The sequence below is a fragment of the Blastomyces gilchristii genome (genome assembly GCF_000003855.2).
Source record: "Blastomyces gilchristii SLH14081 genomic scaffold supercont1.3, whole genome shotgun sequence".
Taxonomy (NCBI): Eukaryota; Fungi; Ascomycota; class Eurotiomycetes; order Onygenales; family Ajellomycetaceae; genus Blastomyces; species Blastomyces gilchristii.
The window spans coordinates 4,515,624-4,537,455 of NW_003101680.1; the positions used below are offsets into that span (position 1 = coordinate 4,515,624).

The 21,832-nt window shown below is 45.8% G+C and overlaps 7 protein-coding genes across 7 annotated transcripts; 5 read left to right on the top strand and 2 right to left on the bottom strand.

Moving 5' to 3' along the window:
• Positions 1–526: 526 nt before the first annotated feature.
• On the top strand, positions 527–3,803 carry BDBG_02478 (phosphatidylinositol glycan, class Q). Its single transcript, XM_002627761.2, has 7 exons — positions 527–909; positions 1,002–1,094; positions 1,157–1,372; positions 1,433–2,567; positions 2,626–3,087; positions 3,161–3,258; positions 3,317–3,803. Exons 3-7 carry the CDS (start codon positions 1,241–1,243, stop codon positions 3,617–3,619), a joined length of 2,130 nt encoding a protein of 709 aa, XP_002627807.1. The 5' UTR covers positions 527–909; positions 1,002–1,094; positions 1,157–1,240; the 3' UTR covers positions 3,620–3,803.
• A 565-nt stretch (positions 3,804–4,368) lies between these two features.
• Positions 4,369–4,686, top strand: BDBG_02479 (uncharacterized protein; the record flags this gene model as incomplete). The annotated part of the gene is made up of 1 exon (XM_002627762.1): positions 4,369–4,686. One exon carries the CDS (start codon positions 4,369–4,371, stop codon positions 4,684–4,686), a length of 318 nt encoding a protein of 105 aa, XP_002627808.1.
• Positions 4,687–5,153: 467 nt separating this feature from the next.
• Positions 5,154–5,506, bottom strand: BDBG_02480 (uncharacterized protein; the record flags this gene model as incomplete). The annotated part of the gene is made up of 4 exons (XM_031720812.1): positions 5,154–5,192; positions 5,219–5,289; positions 5,351–5,388; positions 5,466–5,506. The coding sequence occupies 4 exons, from the start codon at positions 5,504–5,506 to the stop codon at positions 5,154–5,156; spliced, it is 189 nt and encodes a 62-aa protein (XP_031577111.1).
• A 241-nt stretch (positions 5,507–5,747) lies between these two features.
• Positions 5,748–8,528, top strand: BDBG_02481 (exosome component 3'-5' exonuclease). Its single transcript, XM_002627764.2, has 2 exons — positions 5,748–6,492; positions 6,566–8,528. Exons 1-2 carry the CDS (start codon positions 5,912–5,914, stop codon positions 8,427–8,429), a joined length of 2,445 nt encoding a protein of 814 aa, XP_002627810.1. The 5' UTR covers positions 5,748–5,911; the 3' UTR covers positions 8,430–8,528.
• A 3,009-nt stretch (positions 8,529–11,537) lies between these two features.
• On the top strand, positions 11,538–16,674 carry BDBG_02483 (IQ domain-containing protein containing GTPase activating protein). Its single transcript, XM_002627766.2, has 4 exons — positions 11,538–12,953; positions 13,040–13,173; positions 13,274–15,119; positions 15,210–16,674. The coding sequence occupies exons 1-4, from the start codon at positions 12,737–12,739 to the stop codon at positions 15,368–15,370; spliced, it is 2,358 nt and encodes a 785-aa protein (XP_002627812.1). The 5' UTR covers positions 11,538–12,736; the 3' UTR covers positions 15,371–16,674.
• Positions 16,675–18,258: 1,584 nt separating this feature from the next.
• On the top strand, positions 18,259–20,542 carry BDBG_02484 (phosphatidylinositol-phosphatidylcholine transfer protein). The gene is made up of 3 exons (XM_002627767.2): positions 18,259–18,574; positions 18,705–18,828; positions 18,969–20,542. Exons 1-3 carry the CDS (start codon positions 18,291–18,293, stop codon positions 19,653–19,655), a joined length of 1,095 nt encoding a protein of 364 aa, XP_002627813.1. The 5' UTR covers positions 18,259–18,290; the 3' UTR covers positions 19,656–20,542.
• A 3-nt stretch (positions 20,543–20,545) lies between these two features.
• BDBG_02485 (uncharacterized protein) lies at positions 20,546–21,818 on the bottom strand. The gene has a single exon (XM_002627768.2). It carries the CDS (start codon positions 21,581–21,583, stop codon positions 20,603–20,605), a length of 981 nt encoding a protein of 326 aa, XP_002627814.1. The 5' UTR covers positions 21,584–21,818; the 3' UTR covers positions 20,546–20,602.
• Between the last annotated feature and the right edge of the window lie 14 nt (positions 21,819–21,832).

The window sequence follows — 21,832 nt, forward strand, 5'->3', positions numbered from 1 at the left end:
TTTTCAATGTTTTTTTCAGTGTCAAGGCTTAATTCCACATAATACTTATTTTATAATCACGCACCAATTGCACTAGTCCTAATATAGTTAAAGTAGATTTAATCAGACTTGGCAACATATAGAGTATTACAGCTCTGTAGAAGAATCCTCCTCTCAGGTGTATAGAGCCTCCCACCCTGAGTATAGAGGCCCTCAGGTATATAGATATAGAGTTCTCCTGTGTATAGAGCCCTCTGAGTATAGAGGCTCTCTGGATACAGGCTCTCTGTGTATAGAACCTCAGGGTATAGAGACCTCTGACTCTCTGAGCATAGAGGCCTCTGAATATATATTTCCATAGACTGTCCCAGGTTGAGAGCCCTCCACTGATGTGGGTCATACAACCTCCAATGAGGAGATCTTGATTGCTAATACAATCAGTTATCATTAAATATGTGGTATAAAATATCCATTTGTCACATTTGTCACTATAGACTGCCGTATTCAAGCTGCCATATCAGGTGATATACAACCCTCCAAGTTCCAACCTTAATCCACCCAAGGAGCTCAACAACGTCTGTCAGACAAAACGAAATCTTGCAAGCTCCAACCTTTTTCTATAAATCCCTTGTGCTCATCTGTGATATCGATTTGGTTACTCCTAATCCCGCGCTGTACCTCACTCGGGAATCTACGAAATCTAGAAAACAACAGCGTGCGACTGGCCACATCAAAAGTTATTTTGTCTCTTGGAAGCTTCCTCCCTTTTAACTTTCTCTCCAAGCATGCACGAACGATAGATCTTAATTAATGCACCCTTTCTCAGTCCTCGCGCTTGGCATATTCGTAGCAGGCTACATCACTGCGCGGTGGGATTTAGTCACCCGGCTGTACGAGTTGGCCATATTTGCCTGGGATCACGGTGTGGTTGTACGTTTCAATTTCTCGCCGATCAAGAAGAATGAACACTACCTTGCCACAGCGCATATGGATACTGATAGTCGAAAAACGGATTCTTCTAGACCCGCACGGCGAAGGGCTTTGCTGTCCTTTCCATCTTTTATTTTCTTGTCATCATCCCAATCAATTTGATTGTGGCGCGAGAGATCAATTCGGTAAACCTCCCTGGCGCATTTCCTTAACTGGCAAGAGCCCGATTCACTCACAAATTGCCTAGCATCCTCGTGCTGTAAGCCACGGAATATCGGCGCGGGAACAATTACGGCGCCGTGGCTCGTTCTAAAGACTGGAGAATGATAAGATGCTGAGTGATGGTTTGCTGCGAGTGTTTTGGCCAAATGACATTCCAAAGTCCACCTCGCCCGGTGTGATCGTGGGTTGGAGGAACTCTGAATTTGATCTTTTCGTTCTCACAGTCTTCGAGCATGTGGAAGTACGTGCTGTTTACCCCTCGTCTGTGCAACAAGTTTCTGACGAGCTGATTTTCTCGTAGCCACGGAATGTCGACAACGCGCTGCGAACTGGCATCCTGTTCCGCAATAGCCCCCATCCGATATCTCGGATAATGGCCCTTTGCGGGAAGCATGCAATGCATGTTTTGGGCTCGACAAATCCTACCGAGCTACCAACGGCATTTACTCCGTCCCATCTATATATTACATGGAACCCTTCTTCTAAAGTGCCCCGGATCTTTTGCCCACCTGAGACCAAGCTTTCTATCCAGATTATCACGTTTAACCGTCCACATCCCACGCGCATGCAATATATGTCCTTACGACCTATATCTTTAATTTTGGAAGACAAACCATCGAATTTGGAAAATACGGGAGAAATCTTGGACGATTTTGATCAAGCAGAAGTTAAGGCAAAGGCGCAAACTCGAAAACTTGTCAACAAGTTGAAATTACATACCGTGGTTAGGCATGTTCCTTCACCAAAGGAACAGATCCTCCCGGCAATTATCAACCAGGTTAACTGCTCTTTCGAAATGGAGAAACTGCTTGTTAAAAACGTGGGCTTGATCGGAGCGCGACCGAAGCGCAGCCTAAGCGTCAGTGAACGCGTGGTTGAGTCTGCTAGCTCGGCATGGGACTTTCTCTACATGACTTTGTCATACATATTTCTAGAGTGGATTTATCCGGTCATAACGCAAGGGTTTATCGCGGTGCTTATCAGCCATCGAGTAATAGCAGAGGTTGTATTGGGTGTGCTGGAGTGGCGAGCTCGCCCAGACGCAGCTGCACTGAAGGACATATCTGCGACAGCTCAGCAGATTGACATACGACTGCAGCAATTTTGTTACTGGCCGATCCAATATCTGACATTGCGCAAGCGGAAAGACGACTGGGAAAGTGTGACGAACAGCCACGCAGACTATATAAGGTTCTACAACAGCCTTTGGTTAGTGGCTAATGATGTGATCATTGGCATTGCTCTTGGGTCATACATCATAGATAATGCCGACTGGGTAGCGTCGCAAATCAACTCGATTCTCACTTGGTGGACCGTCGAGGGTTTGCAGCGGACAATATCTTGGCTCATGGGCTGGCCTGCAGGTTTGAAGCTAAATAATGAGCTTGCTGTTTTCATGGGAGATTTGTTTTTATGGGTTATAGAACATTGGGCTAGTGAGTTACAACAAGACGACCCCCATGTAGATTGTCGTTGCAAACTAAACTTTTCTAGGTGCACTCGCAAACCTTCGACCGTTTCTCCGTCATGTAATCTATATGATTGGTTGCTCCGGCTTTGCCGGGGCGAGCATGTCCATGGCGATGTTCTCGGACCTGTTGTCGATATTAACGGTCCATATCTATTCATTCTACATCGCGTCTGCCCGCATTTTTAATTGGCAACTAACAATCATTATATCCCTCTTCCACCTTTTCCGCGGCAAAAAACGAAATGTTCTTCGTAACCGGATAGACTCATGCGACTATGACCTCGACCAACTGCTCTTGGGCACGATTTTGTTCACGCTTCTCTTTTTCCTCCTACCCACAATAATTGTATTTTATCTTACCTTTGCTTCTGCCCGTATGATTATAATATCCCTCAAGGCAGCTCTGGATACTTGCCTTGCTTTTTTGAACCATTTCCCGCTTTTCGCGGTGATGCTGCGCGTGAAAGACCCCGGGCGTTTACCAGGTCAGATCTTACAATCGTTTAATTCATTTTGCGCAACATTTTCCAACGAAGTTCTAATTTTTTCCTCGGGTAGGTGGTATTCATTTCTCACTCAGGAAAGCCCCTTTGCCAAACCCTACCTCTAAGGCAGAAGAAATACTTTCAACCTCTACCTCGTACATCCACCTCCAGGTTTGTCTCTGATCCCATCCCATTCCCTTCCCCGAAATACAACTAACCTTCTACAAAGCCCATCCCCCTTTCCCTCCGCCAAATGTTCGACCAATATTTCCAGCTCGGTCACCGTCTCCGCAAGCACTACCTCTCACCCAGCGTCATCCTCTGCCTTGTGACGGGTCGCTTCGTGCCACCAATACACCGACGTAACATGTACAGCCTGCAGTATAGCATGCTCCCCGCGCAGCGCGTCGGGATCGTAGAGGTATGGTCGCGTTTGACGGAGAAAAAGACCCGGACGGCAAATGTGATGGCGCCCATGCCGAAGATCCCGAATGGATTTCCGTATGACAGGAGAAGGGCATATCGGTCGTAATTGATAGTGGAACGGGAAAACAGCTAGAGTAGGTCACGATTACTTGTCTACCTCCCTCGATGCTACTAGTCGTTTAAGCGAGAAAACCGTCTAAGGCCGACGTATATGAGCGTGTTCTGGACGATTATTTTATTCAATAAAATATTTAGCCTATCAATAATTCAATATTCTATTTATATAATGATGAAGTTTCCATCTTCAAGCCTGTAGTAGATTTTCATCCTAATTTACATATAAACGTATCTTAACTCACTTCACATGGGATTATGTGGTAGGACGGACCCTGAAGACGAGTTGAGCGAACGAGCAACGCAGAGAGAGCAAAGCAAGTTATGATGTAAAAAGGCTCTCTATAGCAAGGATAGAAATTACTTGGAGGTAGGAACCTTGGAAGGCTGAGGAATGTTCACAAAATAGATACATCAAAGAAAATTCTCATAAAGCAGAAGCAATCATGAATCATGAAACTGAATTTCATCTAAATCAAAGCAGCAAACAGACTAAGGAACCTTGGAATACAAGAGCAAAGATTCACCAGGGCAACATTGTCACTGTTTCCTGTGCGCATGAGGTGAAAATCAGAGAGAACCACAATATCTGAATATAAATATAAACATATTCTTTCACACACCGACACACACACTCTCACACAAGAGAACAAGCTCAGCTCACACCACATTCTTTCATCCAACACTCCCACAGCCACAACTTCCCACGCCAGCTTATACACACCAACACCATACCATAAAATGCATGGAAAGTGGACAGCTGAAGAAGACATCTTCGTTACAACCCTGCGGCTAGGCACGGATTTCAATTGGCGGGAAATCGAAACTGAATTCAACAAAAGGTTTCCCTCAGCCACGCCCAAAGACCTGGAGTCGAGATACAACAAAGGCTTGAAGCCAGGCAGACACGTTCCAGTGGATCAAAGGCGAGTATCGGACATCATCGACGACTACCGACACTACGGGCCGCTGGAGGGAGAAACCTCTGCTGCAAGGGAAATTTTGCAACAGGCACTGTACATCCTGGACTGGTATCCTCTGCGTCGTTTATGGCATTAAGATATCGAGCTAAGAGGTATGTTCTCTTTCCAACGGCATTCTGTTGTCTATTGTTCTGCCCGCTTGCTGGGTGGGCCGGCTTCTAGCCTTCTCGAACGACAATTTCCTTTTTTTCTTTCTATATCGTGTCGATGTCCTCTATATTCGTGTTTCAAGCGCCATAGTCATTGCACCTCATTCTCGGTGTCCCATCATTGCCGGCATTCTACATCATCACGGTATGCGGGCCCTGTCGTTTACCTCACATTTTTGTCTCCCGTGGTGTCCGCCAATGTCAGGCGCTGCTCCCATCATTGGGGGGTGATGATGCGAACTCTATCGCGAGAATCAGTACTCTGTGCAGATTTAGCGGTACCCTAGCTTCGTTGCGTACAAGTCTTCCTTTTCAGAAACTCCGCGTCGCTTTCTTTACTGCCATTACGGGCTTCTTCCACCATACCATCGAGCCCTCGTTCTTTCAGGGTTTTCTACAGTTGGTCAGTGGCATCGTCCCGAGGTAAAATGAGCTGAAAGGGAGAAGAATATGACATACTGATAGGCATTTCTGGTACTCTTCGAAGACCTTTGCACAGTCCTTGTCCGTGGTATTACCGCGCAGATACTCTGGGTTTACGTTAGATATCGGTGGCGTTAAGCTTGATCAATATCAGTTGGGGCATCATACTTTCACTATACCATTTGAGAAAGCACGTTTCGTATTTCCTTGGGTTGATTGTTAGCTTTCATGTTTCTCACAGGTGCCTAAACGGCGATTTCGAATTTGGATTTCCGGCACATACTCTTTTATGTTGTTGCATTCTGGGGCTAATGAGGCTGACATTTGAGACAGGAAAAGAAAACAAAAGCCTGCGAGCTGAGCAAGGACAGTTACTTTGTATATTTTGAGAACAGCAGATGTGAGTACAGTGAGAGAATATGTTTATTGATGTTGAGATTGAATTTGAAGCCTGGCTCATTCTCACATCTGCAGGTGCCACCGGATTATCTTTCTTCCACCAAAAATTTGGCTTGAAGTTTATTCCACACCAACTTTTCTTTTTTGAAGCATCCGAAGCTTTATTCTGTATTTGGCTATCAAGGACTGTATTACTGTCCTTGTATCAGTATCAGAAGGTCTCCGGAGTCCGTCCCCCCAGCGCGCTTATCCTTTCTTTGGTTACTTTGATCTTTGATTTGTTTTGTATCTTTCTATTCAAATAATGCTCTAGTTGCAGTGATCGAGTTCATGGAAATCGCCGCAGACTTTGTTCCGTACGAGGAGCAGGCACAGGCTGCCCTTATCAAGACGACCAGATCCGTCACGCAGATATCTTCCGAAGATCTAAATTTCCACCGCTCTTTCGATAAGAACCTTTCCGCATATGTTGACGAAGAAAGTGCGCGCATCCTCAAGCTAACCAATTCCCTCTTGAAGGTTGCTACATCTGGATCCGAACTGCGGGTGCCTGAGCTACGCAATGAGGACGGGCTGGAAGAAAACTGGAGAACGGTTGTGGATGTAATTGACGAGTTGTTGGAAAAGGCGGATGCCTGTCTGGACGAATTCACGGGCATCATTAAAAAGCTCAGTCCGTCGCAAGAAGAGCGTGGCGCCGCACTCAGCAAAAGAACTCCGAGTTCACACTTCCCCAGCGTTTACGACTTCGGCCCATCCAAAATTCCCAAACCCCAGCTTTTGTTCGCTACTCGCCCAAAGAACAATGAAGACGCTCCACCTTTCAAACCGTTACTTCGTTCTAAACCTCATGCAATAACGCCATTGTCGACGAACTTAGGTGAAACTGGCCCTGATGGAACGACCACCTCGTGAGTACATGTCAGCTTTCCTGTTCGTTTCTCGCTCGTACCGAGTTTGCTAATGAAGCCGTACTTTTCCTAGCTACAAACATCCATACGAAACCGAAATACGCAACTCCACCTATCCTTCGTCCGCATTTGCCATTTCCGCTCCCCGTGAATCTAACCCTTTTGAGACCACCACCGCCACATTTGTAGACACTCTAGAAGGTGTCCACTCAATGCTCGCGGAACTGAAGCAAACGACGGAAATAGCCATCGATTTGGAACATCATGATACTCATTCATACCATGGACTTGTATGTCTCATGCAAATTAGCACGCGCGAGAAGGATTGGATAGTCGACACGTTAAAGCCATGGCGGGAGGAATTGCAGATCCTGAACGAAGTTTTTGCAGACCCCAAAATCATTAAAGTACTTCACGGTTCAACTATGGATGTGATTTGGCTCCAACGTGACCTAGGTCTTTACCTTGTCGGTCTCTTTGATACGTACCATGCGGCGGTAGCACTGAATTATCCAAAGAGAAGTTTGAAATTTCTTCTGGAAAAATTCGTCAACTTCCAAGCGGAGAAAAAGTATCAAATGGCTGATTGGAGACTCCGGCCACTTCTCCCTGGCATGTTTGACTATGCGCGATCCGATACCCATTATCTTTTGTATATCTACGACCAGATCCGGAATAGTCTTGTGGAGCATTCAACGCCCGACAACAACTTGATTGCTTACGTTCTCGAAAGATCTAAACAAGAAGCTTTACAACGATACGAGCGTCCTGTTTATAACGCTGAGACAGGTCAAGGGAGCGGTGGCTGGCAAGATATGCTTATCCGTAATTCTTCTCTCTTCAGTCGAGAGCAATTTGCCGTATTCAGGGCCGTCCACCAGTGGCGAGATAAAATTGCGCGGTCTGAGGATGAAGGCGTTCAATATGTTCTTTCGAAGCAATCGCTCTTCAAAATTGCCCATGCGATGCCCTTGGACCCTGCTTCATTACTGAGAACCATCTCCCCGGTGTCTCCTCTGGTTAGAGCCCGAGCTTCCGAACTAGTTCAGGTTATCAAGCAAGCGAAAATCGTCGGGGCAACAGGTCCAGAGCTTCGAGATGTGCTTTTCCCACTTAAGGAAAAGGCAGACGAATCGAAACCCAGCACACCCATATCATCACCTGAAAGCGAAAGTGAGAGTGAACCGGATAGTCGAACCGTCTTGGCCGCTAGAACAGACGTATCCCAATTCTGGGGTCCCACCCTGGACCAGCCACTCCATCCGCCAGTTCCTCTTTCTCATTCTTTGGCAGCCACAGCAGAGGCGTTCATGCTGTCTCTTCCCGTGCCCCCTATGCCGCCGAAAATATCAGACAACCCTGTGAAAGAGGAATCAATTTCCTCACAACACAATGTGCCCGGTCCTACGGCTACTACGAGCAACGAAATCTTCACACTTAGACAATTTGGGGCCCCGAAAAAGCGGAAAATCAGCCCAACGATGGAAGACGAAGCAGAGGACGTATCTAAGCCAAAAACAGTAACAACACCGACTGTAGAAACGCCCACGGCGTCCCTATCAACAGACGAATTTATGTCTGGCTCCACCTCCGTTTCGAGCGCTCTCGAAACTAAAGCCCAGAAGCGCCGGCAAAAGAAGAAGCAGAAAACGAAAACGGCATCTACTACTCTTCAACAACAACAACAACAACAACATCAAGGCGATAACACCGACGACAGCAAGGAATCTCCCAACTTCACGCCTTTCGACTACAGCAACGCGGAGTCCATCCTCCACGCAAAACCCACGGAGAACGGGAACCATGGGAATGGCGCGTACCGCGGCAAGCAAAAGCAAAAACGACAGTTCAACCCTTACGCCAAGGCGATGGATGCGCCGCAAGGGGCGCGAAAATCGAAGAAGGAAATCGAGGGCAAATCGTTTACGTTCCGCTGATGATATTCTTTCGCATTGGTGGAGAAGGAGGGGGGGGCGGGTGGTGGGTGGCGGGTTTTTGTAATTTTCTTCCTTACTCACACTAAAATTCAAACGGCATCTTTTTTTTTTTTTTTTTTTTTTTTTTTTTTTCGTATGCGATACCTTCTACAATTTCTGGGGGCGCGGCGGCTTCATTATTTCCGTATTTAGTAGTGTTATCCTTTCTTGAGAGGTGTTTACACATTGTGCAGCAGTGATGATGCATTCACACGAGTTGTGATTTCTACTTTTTCTACGTCATGCATAGCATATTTTTTTATATTTTTTTTCCTTGGCGGTTGATGGCAATTGGTTATCCAAATATCTACGACTTTTTATCTTCATTTGCCCTGGCCCTCTTCGTTTTTTCTGTCTCCTACCTGAATCCATTCCTCCTTTTTTGCACCATGCAAATCAAGTTACGGGTAGTTAATAACTAGTCATTAAAATCTCCCTGGCGATTATTCGGGGAGAAATACGATCCTCCATATTCTTCCAAATGGGCTTCCATGGGATATTGCTGGTTCATAATCAACATAATCAATCTGTTTCCTAACTATATAACTATCAAATCTGCAGTAACCCGACAAAGCTTTTGGGGGTGACAGACGACGAGATTGCAAGAGGCTGGTGTGGAGGGAAGCCAGATGGGGTGTTTTGTCGATTGTGGAGGTGTGCTCTTTCTGTTAATGTGGTATTGTATGTATGTATATACAGTATGTATTTTGGTTTTTGTGGTGGTGTTGAGTGGTGGTTGTTGTTGTAAGTGCGAGGCATTCTAATGGCCAAATGGGGGAAGGTTTGTAGACTTTATTAATAGTATAGTGGTCAAGGGATTTTGGTTGATTTGGGAAATGTAAGGGAATAAAACAGTTATAATAATAGTGGACAGCTTTATAGAGTTCTAGCAGGTGGTAGCTCTGAAGAAATATATTTATGCGGGTAGAGATTGCACGCAGGTATGGTATGTAGCTCTCTGCATATATATCCAGCTATTACAGCGTAGCTTGCAAACTTATGCATATGTCTCATGCAAGATGTACATGTACTTCATACAAGGATATGTGTAGATGTATGTATGATCGTATGACAGCATGAGAACTATTCATTTGTCAAGTGTATATATATATATATATATATATATAAAGTTAATTAAAAGAGGAAGATAATCTGTAGAAATATGATGAACAGTTAGTTATGGAGGAATAATAATAATAAGTTGTTGACAAGTAAAAATCAACAGATTGATAATCAGATAGAAAGAAAGAAAATAAAATTAAAATTAAAAAGTTTAATTAGAAAGTCTAAAACAACTACTCCATTTCCCCCCTTTCTTTTCGGGCTAGCCGGATCCTGCCAAGGAGAGCTAGCCCCGCCGCAAGTCTCTTTCCCCCCTTATCCCCCCTCCCTTCCCACACTCAACTCCCTCCTCTGTTCTGTTTTGCTCAACATCGCCATCGCCCCGCCTCCTTCTCTACTACTATGTCACTATTATTATTTAATTATGTCTGTTGGGTGTAGGGGTGTGTTGGCCTGGCATGCACTTTTTTTTGTGTCATATTTAGTTTCCTGTCAGGGTCGGGAATGGTGGGAGTCAGTTGATGAATGATGAATGACCTTGAGAACAGATTTTGGAGGAGGCTTGTGCACTTGGAAAGTTTAAAACATCGCATTTGAACGGGAGAGAAAATGGATTATTATTATTCTTTATTGTCTCTTCTCTACTCCGTAGAGTTCGGGGAATTCTTATTCATTCTTCTCAGGTTTTTCCATTTATTTCTTTTTCTTTTTTTTCTTTTCTCTAGTCCATAGTTACTACTCAGGAACAAGCAAGTCTGTGCATTATTAACAATACTAGCATGGAAAAATCCTCCCCTCTCTCTCTCTCTCTCTCTTTTTCTTTCTTTTCAAGGCCAAGGATCGGATGGAGGAGTGATATATAAGGTGCGAAGAGTGGCCTCTGTGGGGAGATCTGTGTGTCTGTGTGGCGGGGATGATGATGATGATGACGATGACGATGACGATGACGATGACGATGACGATGACGATGAACCTACTGCGTATGTGTTTAATAATATTTAAGCGAGTGAGAGAGTTTTGTGGAGACGCAGGAAGGATAATGGTGGTGGTGGGTGTGGTGATATGATATGGGGTCGCTCCGTTGTTAGCGCGAGAGAGCTCATTATTTTCTGGCCCATGGTTTCTCTCTCTTCGACGGAGTCTCTTGTGGGAGGAACGAGGACGGCGGATGAGGGAGAGGAGAGGAGTTAGGGAAAGCAAGCTATAAAATACAGAGTAATAATGGCATTGGTTTTGGTGAAGATCATGTAGATAGTATCATTTCATAGTACTCCGTACGGAGGACTCCAGATGGAGAGTTCTTTTTCTTTTTCCAGTTTATTTACTCCGTAGTTAAGAATAACTAGTAGATTATAAAAGTTATTGATACCAAATTGTAATGTACCATACCATACCATACCATAACCGTGAACCGCTTAGATTTACTTGGCCCAAACCTTCTTTCTCACTGCTAATTTGCCAAAACATTGCATCATACATACATATCAAACAAACACGGTCATTTATTATTATTATGTAAAAGCAGTTGCAGAGTCACCACACCCAACACCGTTGAACTAGAGAGAGAGAGAGAGAGAGAGAGAGAGAGAGAGAGACAAAGGGCGGCTGGTGAGTGTTGACCCTGATCAGTTACTGAAACCCTAACACTGAACCCTAACACTGAACCCTAACACTGAACCCCTTCCCCTTCCCTAGGGAAAACAGTCGCAGCAGGAACACCACCACACCACACACCGCACGGGTACCTGAGCGGTGCCTGGATTAGTGGCCCACCGACCGCCCTATTCTCTCTCTCTCTCTCTTCTCTCTCTCTATTATTATTATTATTATTATTATTATTATTATTATTCACCCCTCATTCTGTTCTCTCGTTCTTCTTTGCAATTCCTTTCTTTTCTTCCTGTTTTTTATCCTGCTTTTTGTTCTTGAATTTTTTTATTTTTTTTCCCCTCCAGCCTAAATAGTAATATTATTTATTCTTCTTGTTATGATTCTTGTCGCTGCCCCTGTCTGCGTCCTCAGCCTCCAAGTCTCAGGTTTGCTGCACCTGCACCTGCACTAGCCAAGTCCCGTCTATCCTCCGTCTCCGTCTCCGTCACTGTCACTGTCACTGTCACTCTCCTGTCTCCTGTCTCTGTCTCTGTCTCTGTCCTCCGCCCGTCCCTCCCTTGCTACCCGCGTCATCTCCTCCGTCCATCCGCCCATCCGTCCATCTTCTCTCCATCATCATCATCATCATCATCATCATCCTCATCATCATCATCATCATCATCATCCTCATCATCCTCATCATCCATTCATCCACCACTTCCATCCATCTATCAATTCTTCAACTATTCCTTGTCAACTTTATCCGCTCCTCGATTTTCTCCACCCTCCATTGCTCGTTCTCCCCCCCGCTCCCCTTTGACTGTTCGCGCCATCCGTCAACCCGACGCCTCTCCATCCATATATATCAATTCGTACCCGGACTGGACTGACCGCCGCCCGTCTCACTTCGCTCCCTTTCCTCCCTCCGGCTCGGCCCCCCCGCCACCATCCAATCACTTAAAACCTAACGCCAGCCTCAAAAAACAAAAACAATCCACAACAACGAACCCTCTCATCCTTTCAACCTTCGGAAGTGTGTTCATTGTCTCCATTCCGCCCTCTTCTTCTTTCTCACTTCTTCTGCTCTTCTGCCTGTGGCCTAGCTGGAGTGAGGCCGTCATCAACCAGAAAGGATAGCCTGCAGCGTTTGCAGTCTTCTGCTGCTGCTGCTGCTGTATGTCGATGGATGCATTCGGATTCCATTGATCGCGCACCATTGCCATCAACGCTCTAATAATACCCCCGTTTTCCAGTTCATTTGCTTCATTTTTTTTTTTTTTTTTTTCCATTTTGTTGGCTCAATGCTTTCGTTTTCGTGCCATTGAAACAGAAGCTCGAGAAATTCTTTCAATATCTTTCCTCTCTTATTTTTATATCACGTCTCTAAGAATCCTACAAAAGAAATCCAGAAATCCGTTTTTTAACGGTTTCCCAACTCTGCCAGCCTGAAGATAAAAAACAAACCTCCAACGGCTCTCCAACATCCAACAACCGTTCATACCATCATATCCTTCCTCGACGCCTTATATACTATTTTGTTCTTATTATTCGTCCATTGATTCACATATCACGACTGTTCTTCCCTCAGAGCTAATTTTTCCCCATTCCACTTCACAATGTCGGTCGCAACAATGCTCCAGCCCGCGTCGAGGGCCTCGCGGGCCTCGACAACCTCTTCTGCCTCCTCCTTCCAACCCGTCTCCAGGCAAAATACATTCTCCTCCCATGATACCCGCTCTGTTAGGCAATCAAAAAGAATGTCTGTCACGGCACTATACCTGTCAATGTCAGCGAAGGAGAAGGACTTGGAAATTTCAGATGACCTAGCAAAAGGTTTGTTGAAGTTTATTGAAATTTTGCTGTGATATGTTTGCATGGAATCTTCAGCTAGCTAACCTTATTTTCCCCCTCTCAATTAGCCCAAAGAACTCTGCGCGAGCTGAAGTCGAAGATATCCTCGCAATCTAAGAAGAACTTCGTGCTGGAAAAGGATGTTCGCTATCTTGACTCGCGAATTGCGCTTCTAATTCAGAATCGAATGGCTTTGGAAGAAGTATGATAATCCCAGCCAAGCATTCGGTGTGCCTTGCGTCCATCATTGTGTATATATATATATATGTATATATTAATGTAATGGCTAACTTCTCCAACAGCAAAACGAAGTGGCCAGCCATCTTGAGGATGCGAATGATCTACAAGAGGGCTTCTTTCCGAATGACGACAAGACCCAGAAATATGGAAACCTCCTCTTCCTTTTACAATCCGAACCCCGCCATATCGCCCATCTATGTCGTCTGGTGACAATGGCTGAAATCGATTCACTGCTTCAGACAGTCATGTTCACCATCTACGGCAACCAATATGAAAGTCGAGAGGAGCACTTGCTATTAACCATGTTCCAGTCCGTCCTAACCTACCAATTCGATAATACCCCAGAATACTCCTCTCTCTTACGCCAAAACACCCCTGTTTCCCGCATGATGACTACATACACCAGGCGAGGCCCCGGACAGGCTTATTTGAAACAGGTATTGGCCGATCAGATCAATTCTCTCATCGAGTTAAATGACGTCGATCTGGAAATCAACCCGTTGAAAGTGTATGAGACTATGGTACAGCAAATCGAAGCATCCACCGGATCTCTTCCACCATATTTGGAAAAATCAGTCACTGCAGAGGTAGCGGCAGAAAACGAACAAGTTCAGCAGATCATTACCCCGCGGCTAAAGATGCTGACAGACATTGCAAATACTTTCCTGGAAACCATCATTCAGGGTCTTGAGGAAACCCCTTACGGTATTCGATGGATTTGCAAGCAGATCCGAAGTTTATCGAGACGAAAATACCCCGATGCTCAGGACCAGACTATTTGTACGTTGATTGGCGGCTTTTTCTTTTTGCGATTCATCAACCCTGCCATCGTTACACCTCGATCGTACATGCTCATTGAGGCCACGCCGTCCGACAAACCCCGCCGCACCCTTACCTTGGTCGCCAAGATGCTGCAGAACCTGGCGAATAAACCGTCCTATGCCAAGGAGCCTTATATGGCCAAACTCCAACCGTTCATTCATGATAACAAAGAGCGAGTGAACAAGTTCCTGCTAGACCTTTGCGAAGTTCAAGACTTTTACGAGAGTTTGGAAATGGATAACTATGTAGCGTTGTCGAAACGTGATTTAGAGCTCCAGATCACCCTGAACGAAGTCTACGCTACGCACGCACTTCTCGACAAACATTGCGCTTCTCTAGCGGCTCAAGACCAGCATTCCCACCTGAGCCATTTGTTACAGGAACTCGGCCCGGCCCCACCGCAGCTACCGCGCAAGGAAAACCGAACAATCAATCTCCCGCTGTTTAGCAAATGGGAAACAGCCATTGATGACTTGACTTCCGCGCTAGATATTACTCAAGAGGAAGTTTACTTCATGGAAGCCAAATCAACCTTTGTCCAGATCATGCGCTCCCTACCACATAACACATCCGTAACTCGGCGACCACTTCGACTCGACCGGATAGCCGAAGCAGCAGCCACGCTAAAGAACGATGCCGTCATGGTTAGAAAGGGGATACGTACCATGGAGCTCTTAAGCCAACTACAGGAGCTTGGCGTCATCGATCGATCGGATGATTTCAGCCTGTTGCGCGATGAGGTGGAACAGGAACTTGTGCATCTAGGCTCCCTAAAGGAGAAAGTCATCGAAGAAACTCGGAAGCTAGATGAGGTATTCCGCACGATACGCGACCACAATGCCTACCTCGTTGGCCAGCTGGAGACATACAAATCTTACCTGCATAATGTGCGCAGCCAGTCCGAGGGCAAGCAGCGGAAACAGCAGAAACATCAGGAGCTGGGCCCGTATAAGTTTACGCATCAACAGCTGGAGAAGGAAGGGGTGATTCGCAAGAGTAATGTTCCGGAAAACCGGAGGGCGAACATTTATTTTATGTTTAAGAGCCCCCTGCCGGGGACCTTTGTGATCAGCTTGCATTATAAGGGTGAGATACATAGTTCCTTTTTTTTCCTTAAAAAACCTCAAGTATGTTTGGCCGCCCTACTAACCACTCTGTTGATTTTTCTTGCCTTAGGTCGTGCACGAGGTCTTCTAGAACTAGACCTGAAACTCGACGATCTTCTGGAGATGCAGAAGGATAACCAGGAAGATCTTGATCTGGAATACGTCCAGTTCAACGTCTCCAGGGTTCTTTCGTTGCTAAACAAACGGTTCGCGCGGAAGAAGGGGTGGTAAGGAGAGAAGAACGGTTTACTCCAAAAAAAATAAATAAAAAGTTAAAAAAAAAAAGACCACCTGACGACCTCCAACCGCCCTTGAAGAAGAGAAGACGGGGAGCCAAAACGCCCCTCGAAGCATGACCTGATGTAATATTTTGTGGCTTATCACTTGCTGCTACGTTGGGTTCTCCCCTTTTTGTTCAATTATCGAACGGAACGAATATGTTGATGAGCAAAAGAATGAATGAGAAAATCCAAGAATAGTAGGCATATGCGAAAGTAAAGGTGGAAAAAAAGACAGAAAGCGCATCCAATCGCATCCGACCCCAACCGAGTCAATGCATTCTCTCCTTCCTGCTCTATGCCTGATGTCTTCAATACTTCCAAAACGGCAAAAGGGAGCGGCTGGAGGAGGATCTTTGAGCTTGAAGACGCGGTGTTGCTCTTTTTTCTCTACCCGGCCTCTGCGTATGCCATTTCCACTTTTTCAAGCAAATCTGGGAAACAATGAACTGCGTCGGATTTTATATTTTTACTTTATATCCCCCCCTCATCTCTGGAGTGTTTAACTGGTATGGTTTCTGTCTAGTCTCCTTTTTGATGCCTCTTTTTCAAAGTTTCTGATGTTGCCCTGATTTGTTCTTTGTGTACGTTTGTCCTGGGTTGTCTTGCTATGTCTTATTTGTGTCATTCCGCTCTGCTATGTTTTGCCTTTTTTTTCTGACTGTGATTATTTGATATCCCCTTTTCTTTCTCTTTTCTTTCTTCATCCCCTCAACCTGGTTACGTATCCCCAGCGTATTTTCAACATTCTCAAGTATTCGAAAGTTTCCCCCAGCCTCCCCGTTTCCCAATGCCAGATTTCTCAAATTACGCCCTCCATTCATCCATTCCGAACGCCAATCGGGGTCTTCCTCTTGAACACACCACGACGGCTTGCCCCATCGGATGAAAATATGTATCCCGTTGGGAGAAACGAATATAACGAAATTACATGTCTTCTCTCCACATGCACACCCACAGACCTACACCCACGCACGCGCACACACAAACGCAGATACGCACATACGCATACCCATGCCTATACATATATCATACGTACCTGTCCATATACCCTGCAAAGGCGGAAATGGGCGATGAACGCCAGCTTGTTTATTTCCTCTGGAAGGATAAATAATACAAAGCCCGCTTATTATAAATAACCCATTTTCTCTTCCGATATCTCTCTCATCTCTCCTCTCCTCTCTCGCCCTCTGGTTTTTTCAGTACAACATCGTACGATCCGCTGTTTATCTTTAAAAAAAAAAAAAAAAAAAAAAAAAAAAAAAAAAAAAAAAGAAAAGAAAAGACTTTGTTCCTTTATTTTCATTTCTTTTCTTTTCAGCCTGCAGATTGTGCAACGATGCATTGTCTCATACCATTTTGTTGCCTGCCCCCGCTTCGCTAGCCATCTTACCCTGTTTTCAGGTTGGGGCTCCCTTTCTGTGGTTGTTTTTGTTGATTTACCCCTTTTTTGCTTCTTCATCTTTCTATCTCACCAGTAATACTCTCTTTCTTTATATCTCTACCATGTCTATTTGATATCCCTGTATTTTTTTATTATTTATTTTTTTTGCTTGAGACGTCTTGCTATGGCTTTTTTTTTTCCCTTCATCTCAAAGACAAACCTTTTTAATTTTTCATTTTTTACCGGTTCGTCTTATCTTACCATCTTCATTTCCCTCAGCTCTGGTTTTATTTTTATTTTTATTTTATTTTTTTCATTTTTTGTTTGTAATATTATTATTCAACACAGGCGGCAAGGGGAGGTAGGGTTGTGGCTGTTTTGCTGCTTTTTGTTTGTTCTCTTCTGTTTCTCTTTTCAGTTTATTCATTTTGTTTTATTTTACTTTATTATTTCATCTGATCCCCGATCCTCCATACATATACATATACATATGCATACACATACACAATACACACACACATACATAAAGCTAAGCACTTAGCTAGGTCTAAGGCTGAGAGTATTTATTCTGATGATAGTTAATTTATAGCTGATCTAAGTGGTTAACTTGAAGGGTTTGATGCCTGTGTCACTTGAAAGAGTTGTGGAGAAAGAAAAGCAACTTGAAGGAACATGGTCCTTTTCCCCCAATTTTTTTTTTTTTTTTTTTTTTTTTTTTTTTTTTTAAATGAATCAGTGAAAAGAGCCCAATGAACTCAGAAGCGTTTCTAGACTTCTCAAGAAGTAGAATATACTCATTTGTCTGGAGGGGGAAAAAAATAAAAAATAAATAAATAAATAAATAAAAATAAAAATAAAAATAGAAATAGAACTAGAACTAGAACTAGAAATAGTCTAGTATTTTCCCCACCAACAGACAGCGGTGACAGACCGCCATCTAACCATCTCCTTCCACGCTAACAACCGGAGACAGACTGGCAGCTCAATAATGGGTTTGGAAGGAATACCACTTGGTGAGGAAAATAGAAATAGAAATAGAAATAGAAATAGAAATAGAAATAGAAATAGAAATAGAATAAATAAAATAAGCAAACAATGATAGAAAGAGACAGAAACCGAGTTGTCGCTCCGCTCCTCTCTCGCCTCCTCCGCCCATTCATTCGGTTCTATCTCCGCCTTCGAACCAAACCAAACTAAGCAACAACCAACAAATTTCCAACTCCTCCTCCTTCTCCTGAACAGTTATTAGTTACTACTACCAACCCTCCTCTCCTCCTCTCCTCCTCTCCTTTCCTTTTACTCTCCTCTTCTTTCTATCTCTTCTTTCTATCTCTTCGTTCTATCTCTTCTCTTCTCTCTCTTCTCTCTCTTCTCTTTTCTCTCCTCTCTTTGCCTAACCCCCAACAACACCACACTCAACCACTCAACCACCCCCCTCCCCCGCCCCCCCCCACAAAAGAAAAACCAAAAACCTACCAATCCAGAAACAATGACAAGTACACCCACACCCACTCCCACACCCGCTCCCGCGCCTACAACAACCCCCTCCCACTCCCTCACCCTCGACCCCAAGTACGACAACTACGATTTCCCAACCACCGCCCCGGACGCCCAGTCCGGCCACCCAGGCCACACCACCCCGGAGCAAGATGCGCAGGTCTACCAGCTGCGGGCCATGCTGGAGCAGCTCGGCTACACGGAACGCCTGGATACCCTGACCCTGCTGCGGTTCCTGCGAGCGAGGAAGTTTGATGTTGAGGCGGCGAAGGCTATGTATGTATTTTCTCTTATCGTATCCTTTGGGTTACCTTTTTTTTTTTTTTTTTTTTTTTTTTTTGGAAGGGGTGGTGGGTATGGTATGGGGATAAGTGGCCTATATATGCTAATATGTTCATGTTTGCAGGTTTGTCGGGTGCGAGAACTGGAGGAAAGAGTTTGGCACCGATGATCTTGTGAATACGTTCGAGTATCCGGAGAAACCGCAGGTGTTTGAGTACTATCCGCAATACTATCATAAGACGGACAAGGTGTGTTCAATCCATATCCCCTCGCCTTACAATAGGCAGAAACAGGTGTCTCCCGGAAGGACCAAATTGAGACATTGTCATACACCCGACAGCAGGGAACGGAAAGCTAACAAGTCACCATCATTTTACCATACATCTAGGACGGCCGTCCCGTCTACATCGAACAGCTGGGCAAAATCGACCTAAACGCCATGTACAAAATAACCACCGCAGACCGCATGCTGAAAAACCTCGTCTGCGAGTACGAAAAGCTCGCCGACCCGCGCCTCCCCGCCTGCTCGCGCAAGGCCGGCAAGCTCCTCGAGACCTGCTGCTCGATCATGGACCTCAAGGGCGTCGGCATCACCCGCGTCCCCTCCGTCTACGGCTACGTCAAACAGGCCTCCGCCATTTCGCAAAACTACTACCCCGAGCGCCTGGGCAAGCTGTACCTCATCAACGCCCCCTGGGGCTTCTCCAGCGTCTTCAGCGTCGTCAAGGGGTTCCTCGATCCCGTTACCGTGCAGAAGATCCATGTGCTGGGCGCTGGGTATGAGGCGGAGTTGCTGGCGCAGGTGCCCAAGGAGAACTTGCCGAAGGAGTTTGGCGGGGAGTGCCAGTGTGAAGGTGGCTGTGAGTTCAGCGACATGGGCCCCTGGCAGGAGAAGGAGTGGGCGAAGGAGCCGCTGTGGGCTAAGAAGAAGAAGACGGACGAGGCGGTGAAGGCGGAGGAGGCTGATAAGGAGAATAGTAAGGTGACGGAGGGGGGCGAGAAGGAGGGGGGGATGGAGAAGAAGGAGGCGGATGCTGCTGCTGTGTTAAGCAGCAGCAGAGTAATGGGGAGTTGACAGCATAAATAGTTAGATTTTTTTTTTTTTTCCTTAATTTTTCTTTTTTCTCTCTATTTTATTTCCTTTTTTTGAGGGTGCATTTTGTTCGTCCTGTTCCCTCTCATTTTTCTTTATTCTTTTGACTGATATAGAGAGAGAGTATCTGTGTGGGTGTCTCGTTATATACTTGATGGCAAATAATTCCTTCTCTGAAGTGTCCTAGGCTCCTGTCCCGCCCAAGAAAAGAAAAAAAAAAGCCCCATCTTTCAAATATACTCCACTCCCGTTTACATTGACGGGAGGGTTCATTTATACACACATATCACACACACATATATATATATATATACATATACAGCTTAGTGATCCTCGCCATTGACCTTGATTTTGTTTCTAGATCGATCAATCAGCTTTCATCCGCTTTTCATTTCTTGCTTGTCCTGTCCATCCAGTCCTTTCCTCGTGCTGGCATTTCTTCTTCTAATTCACCCCTCCCTCTCTTTTTCTGCGGTTCTATTCTGTTCACCCCCTAACCCTAAATGTCCATAGTTTTCATCTTCTTGCCTTGCTTAGCCCGTATATCTTTTACATACATCTACTGCTCTGCTAGCCCACGGGACTGTAGAGGGAGTTGGATTGATATATGAGGAATAAATAATGAGTAACTATGTGCAAGTTAAGCTTATCATGAGACATCTATGTACCTATCTCTTCGCAATTGGAAACGCCGGAAACAAACGACACCAGATATCCAACGAGGTCCCCCCAAATGCAGCAAACAACCAGCCGAATCCCCACGTCCAGTTCCCATTCCCAAGATCCAAGATCCAAGATCCAAGCATGTAGAAAACCCAAGACGCCACTACTCCTTACAGATATCAAAAAAAAAAAAAAAAAAAAAAAAAAAAAAAAAAATTTACATGAAAGGGAAAGAAAACGTCCGATGATGCGCCAACCACATTTCCTCATAAATTCTCTACTACTTCCGCAGCCCGCTGCGCCCTTTCAACCTTCCCGACCGTCGTCGCCAGTCCGCGCTGCCCGTCAGAGTCATCTCCATCCTCATTGCCGCCATCATGCACACCCCCAACCCCTGCCACTTCGCCCTGCAATCTCAGCAACGTCCTCAATGCCTCCGCATATACATCGCCAACCCCACCGTCCATCCACCTCCTCTTCGCCCCCGCCGTCCTGCCAAAGGGAACATGTAGCGTGAAATCCTCTCTCCTGTTCCCGCGACTCTGCCTCTGAGCATCCCGCTGTAGCTGTGTCGGCTGGGCATCCCCACCATCCACATCCTTCATATCCACATCCCCCAAACCACCACCACCTTCCCCATCCCCTTCCAATCCCACCTCTTCCTCCTCCTCCTCCTCCTCCTCCTCCTCCTCCTCCTCCAAAACCCCCCTCAACGCCTCCGCATACTGCCCCGCCGCCTTCCCCGGCGCATCCCGCCTCAACTGCGCCACAGTCGTCGTCAGCGACTCCAACTGTGCATACAACCCCGCCACGCGCGCCGCCAGCTCAGTATCGTACGGCTCGTACTCGACCGCTTCGCGCACGTGGAGGAAGGAAAGAAGGTCCGCAGCGCCATTTGTATTGCTATTGCTATTGTTATTGCTATTGCCTGCGGCCGCCTCCGCTAGCGATAGCCCGTTTATGCTTATGGAGGGGGCGGCGGTGAGGAAGGTTTTGTGGATGAATTCGTCGACGAGGGCGCGGACGTGGGATTTCATGGGGTCGTCGGCGTCGGCGTCGGCGTCGGCGTCGGGGTTTGAGGAGGAGGAGGCATTGCTGGGGTTTGTAGTGGTGCTGGCATTGGGTCTGGCGGAGGGGGGGAAATGGAGGTCTAGTTTCTGGCGGGAGAGGGCGATGGTGTTTGTGTAGAGATAGGAGAGGTCGGCGGGGGATTGGAGCTCGATTTTGCGGTGGTGGGGTGTTTCCATGTTTCTGTGGGTGGATTTTTTTCCTATTTTTTGGGGGTCTTTACTATTTGGTTACACCGCTTGTATGGCCCATTTATTTTGGTAGGTGTTTTCTTCCGTAGAGGTGGAATGGATTGGTATCGATTCAAAGATTTCATGCTCCAATGGCCTATTGATTGTTGGACTTCGCGATGTTTACGCTCAGGCCCGATTTAGCCTAGCGTCGCTGCTCTCTTGATGTCATAGTTGCGACGGGACAAACCTTGGAAT

What these genes read in the sequence shown, in the direction of transcription:
- BDBG_02478 (XM_002627761.2), top strand. Translation starts at nt 1,241, where the DNA reads ATGCTGAGTGATGGTTTGCTGCGAGTGTTTTGGCCAAATGACATTCCA. An exon ending in GGTTATAGAACATTGGGCTA is followed by an intron (nt 2,568 to 2,625) that starts GTGAGTTACAAC and finishes AAACTTTTCTAG; the next exon opens with GTGCACTCGCAAACCTTCGA. An exon ending in CCTCGTACATCCACCTCCAG is followed by an intron (nt 3,259 to 3,316) that starts GTTTGTCTCTGA and finishes CCTTCTACAAAG; the next exon opens with CCCATCCCCCTTTCCCTCCG.
- BDBG_02484 (XM_002627767.2), top strand. Translation starts at nt 18,291, where the DNA reads ATGACAAGTACACCCACACCCACTCCCACACCCGCTCCCGCGCCTACA. An exon ending in GTTGAGGCGGCGAAGGCTAT is followed by an intron (nt 18,575 to 18,704) that starts GTATGTATTTTC and finishes TCATGTTTGCAG; the next exon opens with GTTTGTCGGGTGCGAGAACT. An exon ending in ACTATCATAAGACGGACAAG is followed by an intron (nt 18,829 to 18,968) that starts GTGTGTTCAATC and finishes CCATACATCTAG; the next exon opens with GACGGCCGTCCCGTCTACAT.
- BDBG_02485 (XM_002627768.2), bottom strand. Translation starts at nt 21,583, where the DNA reads ATGGAAACACCCCACCACCGCAAAATCGAGCTCCAATCCCCCGCCGAC.
- BDBG_02483 (XM_002627766.2), top strand. Translation starts at nt 12,737, where the DNA reads ATGTCGGTCGCAACAATGCTCCAGCCCGCGTCGAGGGCCTCGCGGGCC. An exon ending in TTCAGATGACCTAGCAAAAG is followed by an intron (nt 12,954 to 13,039) that starts GTTTGTTGAAGT and finishes CCTCTCAATTAG; the next exon opens with CCCAAAGAACTCTGCGCGAG. An exon ending in GATCAGCTTGCATTATAAGG is followed by an intron (nt 15,120 to 15,209) that starts GTGAGATACATA and finishes TTCTTGCCTTAG; the next exon opens with GTCGTGCACGAGGTCTTCTA.
- BDBG_02481 (XM_002627764.2), top strand. Translation starts at nt 5,912, where the DNA reads ATGGAAATCGCCGCAGACTTTGTTCCGTACGAGGAGCAGGCACAGGCT. An exon ending in CCTGATGGAACGACCACCTC is followed by an intron (nt 6,493 to 6,565) that starts GTGAGTACATGT and finishes TACTTTTCCTAG; the next exon opens with CTACAAACATCCATACGAAA.